Source organism: Asterias amurensis, chromosome 12 (genome assembly GCF_032118995.1).
Source record: "Asterias amurensis chromosome 12, ASM3211899v1".
Taxonomy (NCBI): domain Eukaryota; kingdom Metazoa; phylum Echinodermata; class Asteroidea; order Forcipulatida; family Asteriidae; genus Asterias; species Asterias amurensis.
Window position 1 is genome coordinate 848561 of NC_092659.1, and position 14973 is coordinate 863533.

General features: G+C 37.3%; 1 protein-coding gene across 3 annotated transcripts in view; it reads right to left on the bottom strand.

Annotated features, from left to right (window-relative positions):
- Positions 1–14973, bottom strand: part of LOC139945036 (uncharacterized) — a 57662-nt gene that overhangs the window by 13632 nt on the left and 29057 nt on the right. For 2 of the 3 annotated variants that reach the window (XM_071942285.1, XM_071942287.1), the window contains one exon: positions 2583–2716. In XM_071942285.1, coding sequence (XP_071798386.1) covers positions 2583–2716 — 134 coding nt within the window. Of the gene's footprint in view, positions 1–2582; positions 2717–14095; positions 14436–14973 lie in introns of those variants that run through there. The other variant, XM_071942286.1, reaches the window with a different exon arrangement.

Sequence of the window (14973 nt, forward strand, 5' to 3'; positions counted from 1 at the left end):
CAAATCTGTGAACAATTGGGCTCGGTTGGTCATCGAGGTTGCAAGAAAATAAAGAATTTAATGAAGAAATTTGTGTGCTTTCAGAAGCCAGAGAAAGACTTCATCGGGCCTGAATTGTCTTTCTCAGATGAAAATATTCAGTGATATATTAACTCTTTCTCAAAAACTAGGTTACTTCAGATGGAGTAGTTTCTCACAATGTTTTATACTACAAAGGTTTTTTAATTGCAATGTTTTATGCTAATTAAGCAGCTCTTCTGTATTTAAAGAATGTGTTTAGTCGTCGATATTCTTTGGGGTAAAACTAAAAGCAATTAGGTGAAGGACGTGACTAATTGGCTTGAAAGAAAATAAAAGAGACAAACAATCATAGCCTATTCATATAAATAAATTTATGCTCCTCTATACTTTGAATGCATTTACAACCTTTATGGTCCAGTAATCCACCTTTTCATTGACCATCCTTTTGTTCTGACTTATTTACTCTCATTAGATCGCATAGCAACCTAAACTCTCATTGGATCGCATAGCAACCCCCATTGTATGTAAATTAATAACCTCGCTTGGCTGTAATTTTCACACTTTTTCTGGATGCCTTAACAAAATTATTTGCTCCTATTTGTTGCCCAAAATAGGTATGTTTGCTGATGCATCTGACGAAGTTTCGGTTTTGATTTAAAGTACCCAATCCGAAGGCAGACTGTCCCTCTATATGAATATATTGATTGTATTCAATTAATGCTCGTCAACATCTTTTTGAAATAAATATCAATTATAAAAAAAGACTTCCCTTTCAAGCTCGTTTCGTCTAATAAGAAACCTTGTAATAAAACGATCTTTTCATATTTTTCAATTACAGAAAAACGCGGGTCCTTTGGGAACCTTTAAGATTATACAAAAGAAGGAAATATCAATATTCTTGTGATCAAAATAACTCCTTAATTTCTCTCGCAACTGACCATCTGAACAAACCAGGGACCCTTGGTTAATAATTGACTGATTAAAATATGATTTTGCCGCTCTGCCAACTCAGCAAAAACGCACCCCCCCCCAATCATGCCCCTGTTTAAAACGGTGAATACACATTACCTTCGGCGTGAGCAGTTTGAGCTATAAATAGCATCTAAAAACGCTCGTTATGAAATGAATACAATGGTATTTTAACGGTAGAATATAATAACCCACACAAATAATGCCATGGAAATTGTGTAGTTTTCCAAAATACTTCGTAAAACAATACGGTCCGCCATTTTGTCAAACAAAATTATTGACTCCACAATACTATGAGGAACATTTCCCATGTTCAAATTTTGGGGGAATAACAACTGATGTATTTTCCATGACCACATTCATTCAAAAAATGCTTCCTGTGAGAAGATTCCTAAAATACTTTCTACTCTATCAAATAACCAACAATTTGCATTGGTGTAAATTTTAAGAGTGATCAAACGCACATTCCCTTTAAAATTGATAGGGAGTATTTGCAACCAGCAACATCATAAGAGATTTGAGGGAAATGTGTCCCTTTAAAAACGGAATGTTTCCAATGTAGTCAATTCGCAGAAAACGTATGGCTGAGTGATGTAGACTTGATATCAATTACTAGGAAACAATCCTTAGAGTGACAAACAAGATGGCGAAGTCATGTTAGCTTCACTTTATGCTAATTATAGGTTTTCCGTTTCATAACGATATAGCGTAGGCGGCAGAGGCATCTCTCATGACGTTGATTTTAAACAAATTATTGCACGCAACTACCGCGGATATTAATTTTGCGCATCTTTAAAACAATAAAGTATTTGTTATTAAAGTGCTTCCTTTGTCGGTGTATTTAACGAGTATTTAAAGATGAATGTTTGTATTTCAATACGAATTAAAGAAAACAAAAAGGGTGTACACAACATGACGAGGGTACACGATAAACAAACAAACAAACAACAAACAAACTTAACAACTATGTATACACTGTTGACCTCTTGGAGAAATTATATAAAGAACCTTCATATTATTATGGTGCAGTCGAGTACCTTGTAACCAATATAAGTAAAATGCATTTGGCTTTAACGTTGATAAAAGAGCCAGTGCCCAATTTCATAAAGCTGTTTAGCAGAAAAATACTGCTTAACAAATTTATTTGCCAAGCAAAAAATGAGTGGGGCACCAGTTACAACAGTGTTAACTTTATAGAATGTTGGCTGGTAACCTGTATTTGCTAAGCACTATTTTCCTGAGCTTAGCAAGTTTTGTGCTGTCACAGGCTTTGTGAAATTGGGCCCAGGATACGTTTCTGTTCAGCCTCAATTTGTTAACATTGCTTGAATGGTTGAACAAAGATGGCTGATACGTAAAACGAAAAAGGTAAATGAAGACATATTCATACTAAAGAGTGCCGTTTTCGAAACCGCGGCATGGGCTGTTGGCTTTGGCTTTGGTTTGGTCAGCTATTTAGAAATCATGTGTTTTGATCTAATGGGCTTCAGACAGACGGGCGGATCCAAAGCCAGAGCCAGTCCCAACCTTGGTTTCGAAAATGCCCCAGTATGTTTCGGGAATAAAATCTAAAAAACAGCTATCACGCTTACTTGGTAAGATCCGCATGGACGTAACTGCCGTCCTCGGACCTAGGTCCGCCTAGATAGTGTAACATCTCTGCAGGGGCTGGATGTGCGTTGGGGTCGAGGTCTTTGACGTTATAATCGGGCAGTTCCCCGTCAGTCTGCAAATAACAAAAATGAAAAGCTTTATGAGTTTCCTTATAATCAATTAAAACAATTGAAGCATCTATAATCAGTCTAATCCTTAGGCCTATATTCAATCTCCAACATCCGGTCAGGAATTTCCCAATCAATCACATTTATAAATAGTGTTAGGAACACCAGGTTGTCAGCATAAAAATCCTATCAGATATTAATAACTCAATGAGTTAATCTTAAGCGAACGATTCTGTTTGTCGATTATGCATTATTTCCTGTATTTCAACACGTGTTGTTTGGCTAGCGTTGTTTCATTAAAAAAATTAACAATTATGCAAAACAACATCTGCAACTATAAGGATACGGCATTGCTACTAGTTGATGGTTGTCCGTTGTCGGATTGCGTAATCATTACATACGAAGTGTGAACCTGTGAACAAAAGAGGTCCATACATAGCATAGCTTGAAAACACTTTGTGGACTTCAACACAAGGTCTTCACCAGTGTTGAGGAATATGATTTTCCTTACATGTACAGTACAAAGGAAAGTCCACAGAGTGGTTTCAACTCAGAGCTATGGAGCGCGTGTGTTTTTACAATGTGTGGACCTAACTAAAAAAAGGTCAACATAATGCAGGGACTTGCAACACTCTGTGGACTTACACACGTTCAAACACACAATTAACAATAATGACAAATATGATATTTTTAACAGAACAAATGTAAGGAATGCCAACTCAGTGACTGCAACACAGAGTTGTTCGTTCGGGCTTACGGAGGGCCTTCTGGTGTCTTTTCACAATGGACACTGCCCCCCCCCCCCCGGCCCACCTCACAAACCATAGAGGAAGGCACAAACAAGCAGGACCCCACGAACCGGATCACTAAGGTCCACCTGCCATTCTGAGTGCATTTATGACATTTGGTATTGTTTAGGTGTGGTCGTGTGCATTTTAGTCATTCCTCTAAACCTATGACCCGTTCGAACTTTCATCAAGGTCACGTGCTGATCACCGAAGCCTGGCGATTCATACACAAAGACATGATTCACTGCCGTATAATTGTTCTCAAACCCGGCGGCGCAGTTTGGCAATATTGAGGTCAGCTGACGCACTCTGTTCGTACCAAAACGACCAGAAAGAGTTTGGACTTATCTCGAGTTAAGACTATTTTGAGTATCCTAAACGGATACAATCAAAACACAGACTCCACAGAATTGTGTACAGTTTTTGCCCGCTAACCTTTGACCTCTATTGAAAAGTATGATAAACAAAGTATCCACACCATAATCCATAAGATGGAGAAAATTCTCCTTAAAGTGTTTTCAGACATACGTTCTTTTTTGTATCTCAATCCATCGACGCAGAGAAAAACAAAACAAGCGAGACTTATTACGCTTTATGCACTGCACACATTTGGCTATTTACTGTGGTGTTTTCATAATCTGCTTAATTCAACGGCTATTTACTGTGGTGTTTTCATAATCTGCTTAATTCAACAACTGCAGTAATTACATCAAGTACTGCCCAAAACCCCAGGGATGTAGTGCATTGCTTCATGGTTACAGCATAGAGGAATAGTCAGTCAACACATGTTGTCACCAGCAGGCCAACCAAGCAGTGCCTGTCTCATAATATTAACATCTAAGAACATCCATTTACCAAGCCATTCGAAGATGGTGGACGGGTGAAAGGGAAAGGGATTTTTTTTTTATAGTTCTTACAATACTACAAAACTTAAAAATTCCACTGGGAGTCGGTCTCATGACGCTTTAAAAATGTCAGTTTAACAGTAGCCACTCTCCAAAAGTCCCTGGGTCAGAAATGACCCAGTTCCTGGTCAGAATTGACCAAGTTCCGAATCCTATGGGACCTAAAATCTCAGTGATCAAAATGGTCAAATTTACTCCACTAAGTTACACAAAATCTAAAATCTCATTTCTAACCAGTTTCCCGGTCAGTCTGACCCCCAAAAGGGTCAGAACACCAGGACCCGTAACCCGGCTCAATTATGACTCCAGGAAGCTTTTACATCAGTGTGAAACCAAAACCGACTCAATGTTATTTGTTTTTCACTTTAGCATGTGAAGTGATGGATAAAAAATTATGTGTAAATGTAATGAAGTCTTCTGCCTCACTCAAGTATCAAACTTAGAAATCTAAACCAATAACATCAGTATAGAAAATACCCGCCGCTGAATTTGACTATAAAAGAAAATACCGAGACTCGGCGACCTCCTAAATTGTATTAAAAGCATCACAACTTAATTATGCAGTCCAAGGAGCTATAACATAATGACAAACCAAGCACTATGATTAGAACCGGACATCTTAAATTGCGAGTTCGTGTTGCCTGTAAAAACCATGACAGCATTTAAAGGCACCGGACACCTTTGGAAGTTGTCAAAGACTGGTAATCTCACCTAGTGTAACCCAACATATGCATAATAAAAAAAACCTTGGGCTCAATTGGTCATCGAAGTTGCAATAGAATAATGAAAGAAAAAACACCGTTGTTGCATAATTTGCTTCAGCTTGAGTCTTATATTATCTGAGTGAGAAATTACCTCTTTCTCAAAACTATGCGTTACTTCAGAGGGAGCCGTTTTCACAATGTTTTATACTATCGATAGCTTTCCATTGCTCGTTACCAAGTAAGTTTTCATACAAACAATTATTTTGTTAATATCCAGTGTCTTTAACACAAGAAAGAGTTATGAAAATGTCGACGGAGTCGTAATGCCATGTGTAGCAGGAGGTGTCACTACCTTCAACATTGCCATCAATTATCAACGACGCTCGTATTTTGATGGTTTACCCGCATGCTTTTCCCAACTCTAAAATACTCCGTGATATAATTCATGGACTCGCAGTTTGTCACGACGCAACCGACGTACATGGGTGTTATTTTAAGAACGTATAATATAAAAAAACGTCTTAAAAGACGTGACTGCCAGAGTAGGACAAATCATACAAATCTACTCGTCACTTTCAAGGATTTTTATGGTCGAGGTATTGAATTAAAGTCAGACGGAGGGCTTTGTATTTAAAAAAATCAGACATTGGATTATATTCTGGCTAAGGCTCCCATTTCGGTCGCCATGTTGAAGCCATGTCCAAAACACATGGCTTCGATACGTGGATTGAGGTGTGGTCATAGATTGGTAAACACTAAAACAAATCATGACCATAAAGGCACTACAGCTGTTGACAGTATTAACTATGTTTTGAGGAAGGTGTTCTGTCAAAGTAATTATGATTTTGTTAATGTTTCACACGAAGATACTGAAAACCTGCGAAACGATTCATGCATCGTTTCGCAGATTTCCGAGGGTCGATGTCCTTTGGTGAATGTTTCGGTCTGATATGAGATTGGTACCCGATGTCACTGCTAATTTAGCAGTGGATGGATTCAACATTCTTGTGAAATACCATGACAGTTTTATTTTTCTTCGCAAGTAGACATTAAGCTGAAACTTTTAAAATTATTTCAAGTGACTTTAACTTTTGTTTGTCTTTATAATGTTGCCTATATATATTAATAATTAACATTGTGACGACGAAACCAATCTACGACCCAGCCTTTAAAGACACTGGTAACTATTGGTAATTGTCAAAGACCAGTCTTCTCACTTGGTGTATCTCAACATATGCATAACATAACAAAACTGTGAAAATTTGAGCTCAATCGGTTATCAAAGTTGCGAGAATAACAATGAAAGAACAAAATACCATTATCACACGAAGTTGTGTGCTTTCAGTTGCTTGATTTCGAGACCTCGAAATCTAATTCTGAGGTCTCGAAATCAAATTCGTGGAAACTTACTTCTTTCTCGAAAATACGTTACTTCAGCGGGAGCCGTTTCTCACAACGTATTCACCAACAACTACTTTTCATTACTCGCTACCAAGGTTTTATGCTCATAATTATTTTGTGTAATTACCAATATTGCCCACTGCCTTTGAAGTAGTCGAGTCAGATTCCAAACCAAATAGAGACTACAAACGAAACAAAATTGGTTCCCTTTCTCATCGAAAACAAAATCAATCTACATTGTTAGTAAAGTATACACAGGAAACATACACGATGATGACAGCACTATATTAAACAAACTATTCCATTCACTCCAAACGAATAGCACTTGATGGAAAACATCGACCAGCTGTTGTAACGAAACTGCTGATACATCCGAGAACTGTGAGTGACAAAACGCAGTCTTAAACCATCAGAATTGACTGGACATGTGACGAGCGAATTCCTTCATCATTTATTCATTCATAACTGCCGTTAGGAGATTACGGCGGAACGAGCCATTTTGTGAACATGTCTCGGGGTTCAGACATAATTTACGAGGAATACAAATATTTCTTTAGTAGGCCTACCTTCCTTATACGAATGTTATTTTTAACTTGAGAAATAATTACAGTTTTGTGATATATCCCCGACAAACTTTACTAGTAGTGAAAATATTTCTACGATGAAAACCAAATCATTATGCGAATATAATTGTTTTATAGAGAAATAATTACAGTTCTGTGAACATTTCCCATTCAAACATATCTATATTTACCAGTCATGAAAATATTTCTTCATTGAATCCAAACCGCTATGTATTTTTTATATGAAGAAATTAATAGTTCTGTTATAAGCCTATATTCCGTCTAGACATAATTTACGAGTACTGAAAATATTTCTTCAGTAAAAAACACACCGCTATGCATCCTTCCTTATGTTAATTTAATTTTTATATTGAGAAATAATTACAGTTCTGACCGTTCAAAAAAAGTGTGCGTGTAATGAAAATATGTCTACACTTAATACCAAACCGCTACCTTCTGTACACACGATTTTTGTTTACAGAATTATTTACAGTTCTGTGAATATCTAAAGGTATACACGCATATTCTATTGTTACATCCCTGTGGGGACATCTTTGTTCTTTGCTTTGTCCGTGTACTTAAAGGAACACGTTGCATTGGATCGGACGAGTTGGTCTATATTGAAGCCGTTTGTTATGAAATGCATATATTATGGTTAGAAAGATGTTTTAAAAGTAGAATATAACGGCCCACACAAGTTAGTATCACTCAAAATTGCACGGTTTTCCCTTTTACGTCACGAACTAACAGTACACGGTCGGCCATTATTTTATGCGAGTCGAAGAAGTACAGAGATAACCACGCTATTTCAAAGCATATTTGTGTAGATCATATTATACTTTAACAATATCTTTCTAATCATATGCATTTTATAACAAACGGTTACAGATGCTTTTTCAAAGAGCAACTCGACCGATCCAAGGCAACGTGTTCCTTTAACATCCCCCATAGACTTTGTACACAAATTTCCTTGTGGGTCACCCCAGTCGTTAGAATTTCTCTATTGAGACATGTTGTGTTCCTTTCTGGTTTGTCCTGGGGTTCCACATTCTAGTGTATATCAAAATATAGAAACCCTTTCTTGAAATAGAAGCACATTCAACTAAAATATTCCGCAAATGAATCTCCTTATCGCGTTAACAAAAACTGAAAGTCGTTATAATACAGTTATTGTTTTATTATTATAAAGGTGACTAGTTTCTTATGTGTTCGCGTTAAATAAAAGTGACAGTCGTTTTAATTACCGTACTTTTTTACTCTTCATCATGAAAGGTTTCTTTTTAGGTAGAAACCAAGAGTATTAAATAGCATGTTAGTGACGTCAGAGATGGCGTACCATTCTCAGCTCATGGACATTGATGCAGTTTTTAAACAGATTTAATGTGATATAAACTTATAATAATATGTGCACTAATGCGATAGACGCAAATCAATATAAATAGCGTGTTAGTGACGTAAGAGATGGCGTAATATACTCTCAGCTCATGGATATAATTGCCGTTTTTAAAGAGATATTGTGAGATATAGGACCCAAAAAATGTATGATCTAATGCGATAGACGCATTATCAAATTAAATATGGCGATCTATTCGTTGCTCAGGGTAATAGCTACATTTTATTTTTCAATTTACTTACAGTGAAGATATAATAGATAAATGATAATGTGTGATCTAATGCGCTAGACACCAGCTAATAATACGCGATCTGGAATATAGTCGATGGTAATATACTCTGTGCTGCGACAGGATGTACGAAATTGGAATTGATCGATTGGATTTATAATGCAGTTATGAGCGAACGTTGCAAACGTAAACATATGATTAAACTTTAATTGAAATAAATAACCGAAGCGAAAATTCAGAAATATCTGGCTCCTTTATAGGCCTACGTAGAATACTATAGCAAAACAAGTTCTCAAAATAACATAATCTACCCAGCAAGTAGACACACACATGGCGTTACCGCAAACCAAATATACATTCTTTACAACTTAATACTTTCCCAAAACTAGCAGTGTCAGGTGTTTCGATAATTATGATCCCAAAAACAATTGTACACGTCACAGTCTATAGATCGTGAATGCTCTTTGCGCTCCACTGAGTAAGAACAGCTGCTAAGATAAACGCGGTTGCCATTGTTGCTAGGGGCAACCCTCACATCACTGAGACAAAAATCAAGTCCGTCGCTTATATGCGGACGTTGATGCACGATGCGGACGTTGATGCACGATGCGGACGTTGACGCACGATGCGGACGTTGATGCACGATGCGGACGTTGATGAACGCATTCGCTGCATACCTTAGAAAACAGCGGATAAATCTACATCTATTACTGACAGTCGGCAGTGACTGACTGTATTTAAAGTTTCCAACAACAAACTTATTAATAGCTGTCCAATGTACAGTTGTTCGCAGAGCTAAGTTACCATGTCATGTTTGTATACTATTGGTAGTGGTGATTTCCTAGATTGCCTCTGCTTAAATAAGCTCTTTAACGAGAGCTCGTAACGTCAGTCATTATAAATCGGACACGTCAAATGTTGTCCTGTTGAGCGAGATGGTGTTGATGACGTCATCGTGTGTACAAGGTGTAAACAAGCTCACACTAATTGCGGTAACACTCAATCTCGACAAAATAAACAGGAAGATTGTGGTCGTTTGCTATAAATAGAATGTTACAAACACCTTTGTTACTTCACTACTTTTCCAATAACTCCTATTTACAAACCGGACCCAATCAAGTTTATCCTGGCGCAGAGGACAGAGACAGAAAACACAATAACGCCATCACCTGTTTATACCAGGCCACATATATTGCCTTGCAATTTCTTCTCTTGTTTTGTTATGACTGCATTCACCTCCAGAATGTTGTTTTATTTATTGTCTTGGCTATCTACTTCCCTGCTGTCTTGCCTTCACCCTTTGATCACTCTTGTTGTCTCTTCCTCACTTTTCCGACAAGTATATTAAGTCTAATGCCTTTAAAGTATGTTTCATTAATTGCTTTAAAATATACTTTTTATTTTACATTTTGTTTATTTAATGTGAATTTAGACGCAATTTCATCTTCTGATTGTAAAATCTGTTGTTGTATTTTCAAAATAATAAATCATTTATTTATCTAACCGATCGGAAAGAATCGTATTGCGGTTTCTCAAGACTGTCATACCAAATAATCGAGTTTCACTGATTTCATCTTCACTTTGAAACGGCTGCTCAGAACAGAACTGAGAAGTACAAAAATAAGTCAACTTTTGTTATTTCACAATCACCAACTGATGCTCTAAAATAACAACCCGTGAAATGCAATGACGTCATAAACGCCTTTTTTAACATCACAATGCATGCACTGAATGGCTAATAATAACTGTCCTATGCAATATGCCGAGTGTGAACGGCCACATAGCACAACGAGGAGGTCCTAAAACATACAAAGACATAAATACCCAACTGTAAAAATGTCAGTGAATGCTCAAAATTGCAAAAAATGCAATACAACTGTTCCTGCTATGTAATGTTCGCAGTAAAGCCTACGTGCATACATGCCAATCTTCACCTTTCAAGCCCTCAGATTTTGTTACGGCAAAGATCGATTTTAAACACAATCTTTAAAAAAAACCGGCGATATTAAAGAGGAGCTCCAGGGTCAATTTTGATGTACTAATTTTCCCAATAAATTAAGTTCTCGTGAAAGATGGGAGATAATTACAAGTCTACATCCTCGCGTTAAAGTGGTGTAAAATGGCAATTATGTGATACTCCTTTAGAGCGAAATATGAATAATCATGACGTCAACGGACATCAAGAAAAAATGGGTTCAAATACCAAAGGCATTCTTTGCCTTAAAAGCCCCCACTTTAACTAAGATAGTTTCCCCGAGATCAATCTGTTATTTGTTAACGCAGTATTCCCAGATGCTCTCAGTGTCTTATTGATACAATCTTCTAGCCAAAATCAAAGCCTTAGAATGAAAGGCCGTTATAAGATGCCACCGTGACGTGGCCTGAATCGTGACTGGAGCATTGGTTACGTGTTTAATTCCAAACAGGAACTACCTAAAGACGGAGTAGATTCGTGCATCTAATCATTAATGGTTTCGTATAACACACAAACCATTAATCAGTGACTTTACCCTTAACATTGGGTTATAAATTTACTTTTGTAAATTTGTGGGTGCTTTTTAATGTGGTGTTGTTTATAAATGTTCTTCTGTTTTCATTTTTGTCCAAACCTTGAAATGTACATTTTTGTATTTTATTGTGCGTCATCAGATGCGAATACAGAATCATGCACTGAAATACTCTTGGGGACAATGTTTGCGGTTAAGAATATGTTAGAAATCTTGTATCATCAACAAATGTTAATTTTGCGTGGAAAAAAAATGTTTTCCCCCTTAAACCGATGTGTTATATTAAGCACTATATTCCCCACTTTACCAGAGTCATGTGAAACAAATTCCACAGGCATATCACTTGAACGGGATTCACACCCACGTCCTTTGCCATGCAAGAGCAGATGTCTAACCACTAGATCGCCGAGCTCTCCCCGTTGGAGGCAGTTCGAAGCCTAGATTTTTAACAGATCAGGATTACGAATATCGTTTGGTTTGTAGCCAGGAGCGTCACTGTTTCGGACATGCGCGCTATAAAAAGCCACTATTAGTACTGTATCATCAACTCCGATAAAATGTACACAAAAACAAAAGAGAATCATTGCGATAACTTTCAAGGTTGTTTTGGCATGGTTTTTTTTATGTAGCATAAATATAAAGGAAAGCATAATTTTAAATGATGCTATTTAAACTAAAAGGCCTATTTCATGGAACGATAAACCAACCCCCAAAAACACAGAGAAAACCAATTTAAAATGCCACTTCATTGAAGCGAATGTTCAATTAGGGAATTTTTTTTCTTCTTCTTTTTACGAGTCGTGTTGGCCATTTAGCTATGACTGTATACCCTATTACAACAATAAACGATCTCGCATTGCCAGTTTATATGCAAATCTACCTTAGAGTCTGACTGATGCGCCGATACACCGTAGCTTAATATGTTTCTATACAGCCGCGATGCAGAGTCCATCTTCCGTCACTAAGGTTTCGTACGCCATTTTTTAATTCAGCCCTTCGCCGTAAGAACAACATCAAAGTGACTGAATAAGCACACATTAAGTCGTCAGCAGAGCCAAAATCGAAGCGTAGACGGGAACTTATGGATTGCTAGTATTAGCCAGATCCAATGTTAGTTTTAGCCAAAGCCAAGAGTTAACCTTCTCATTATACTGGTTTTCGAAAATATAATTATCCAAAGACTTTTAAGTATTTCTATTTCACAATATTTTTTGTTCTACCCTTACACTCCGACGTGTATAAACATTGCATACTCGGTATACTTTACCAAATTCTGTGTAAAACACAAACAATATTCTTTACAATAAGCACAAATACATAGGGTCAATTATGCAAGACATCTGGGTGTTTTTATGTCTCTTTGTTGGTGCTAAAGTATTGATATACACATAGCATAATATACGTCTGGATAAAGATCAACCTCAGCATGCACACAATCCAATATGGATTATTTTGATGGCATGATGCTCATTTCATCCAAGACTGAAAATGGCAGACGTCATCACGGATTCGGGACACGGTGTTGCGTACCGATTGACTGATAACGTCTGCCAATTACAATGTTGAGCTTCACACTTTAAACATCACATCCAAATAAACTGTTACCTCAAGACTGCAGAGTTGCTATTTTGCTCTGGAAAATTACTTATTCCAACTTGAAAATAACGAGATAAATACATGAAATGTTGTGTAACGCACGTAAATAACACAGGTGCACTTATATCGAAAAGAGAAGGGGTTCACCCCGGTGTTCCTGGTTTGATTGGCTACATATTGCGCCACAGCACCTTGTAAACCATTACATAGCCTATGTTAAAGGCAGTGGACACAATTGGTAATTGTTAAAGACTAGCCTTCACAGTTGGTGTATCTCAACATATGCATAAAGTAACAAACCTGTGAAAATTTAAGCTCAATCGGACATCGAATTTACGAGATAATGAAAGAAAAAACACCCTTGTCACACGCAGTTGTGTGTGTTTAGATGGTTGATTTTGAGACCTCAAGTTCTAAATCTGAGGTCTCGAAATCAAATTCGTGGAAAATTACTTCTTTCTCGGAAACTATGGCACTTCAGAGGGAGCCGTTTCTCACAATGTTTTATACCATCAACCTCTCCCCATTACTCGTCACCAAGAAAGGTTTTATGCTGATAATTATTTTGAGTAATAACCAATAGTGTCCACTGCCTTTAAAGGAATAGATCTCATAATTCCCACAGAATATTGAAGCGCCTTGAGCGTCACTGCGTGCCAAATTGTGTGCTGTTTACGAAGCCACTTAGTGTATAAATACTTTAGGCTACAGACTCTCATACTCTCAAATCTTTCTTAGTTTTCCCGCCCTGAGAATACGGAGGATGAGTCTAAAATGAGAATTTCGAAGAAAACAAATTCACAGGAAAACTTTTAGGCGACATAAGACTTGACCATGATCTTAAGCTTTCCGTTGAAAGACGTCTTAATTCAGCTCATCAAAAAGGGAGCTTTCGTAATCGTAAATTGAGAGAATGACCTTCCTAAATGGTAAGCCTAGGATGAAATGCAAATAACCTAAAATGCATTCAAAATTCTTACAACAGTTAACGCATTTTAACATCAGAATTCAAAACATTGTTCAATATTATTTGAGACTAAAATAACACAGAACCACAATATATCAATCCAAGCAAATCACATAATGTCCGCCATGTGCAGCTCGTTACACATATGTATTACAGAAAGAAAAAAAAACGCAGCGATGTTCGGCAGCGATTGTCGTGTATTGAAGTGTTCATTACTCATCTATTTCATATCGAGCAGAATAAACCGGCTCTTCCTAAAGCCACCACAAAAGATATTTTGACATCACCGCTAACCTTACTTATCTCACATAATGTTTATATCATGGCCTACCTTGTGACCAGCTACCCAAATATCGTCTCTCAGCTTTCACAATCCCCAAACAACAGCAGAAGGTTTAAACCTACACTCGTTACTCTGTTCCTATCGGTTAAACGGAGTAACAACACGTCATTGCCTCTCCCTGCAGCACTTAACAGCAAACCCTTTATCAACATTATTGATGCGGCATTTATTACGTTGCAATCACCGACGACGGAGCGTGAATTGTGTATGCGAAGTTCCGTTCTGAGTTAAACAAACCACAGCCCTCACATCAACGTTTAAACCATAGAGAGAGGTTTAACACACCATGCATTAACACACTCGAAACATCAATCTCCCGTTTGCGGGAAAACCTCATACTAACCTCAGGAAATGGATTTTATAATCTTCAGATTTGTGGCATTGTTCTCGAGTTCTCAATGACTAGTTTGTCACTGCATAATATGCGCACTCAAAAAGCCATGCATGCTTTAGGCGGCTTCGTATCCTACGCCACAACATTCGATTTTATTTTGCCTAAAGAGCCATCGACGTATCGTGTCGAAAAAGAAAGAGCAAAGCGCTGAAAATGTCATTGAATAGTCAGTATTCCCTATTGTGGTTTTTAGTTTAGTTTGTAGTGTATTTTTAGCGCTGTGGTTATTGTTAAGTGGCAGATATCATACCAAACAGCAGCGTACATGTAAAGCGATCATTGAAGCATAAATAGCGTGCGTGTGCAATGATATAAAAACATGAAATTTAAATATTGGGGTCCTTATGTTTGGATTTGTAGAGTGTTCAATCCTGTTTGTAACGCAACAGTGAACTACAACAGCAGGAAAACGCCCCCAAAAATATCAACTCTGACATCGATCAAAATATTATCGACACATTAGACACAAAAC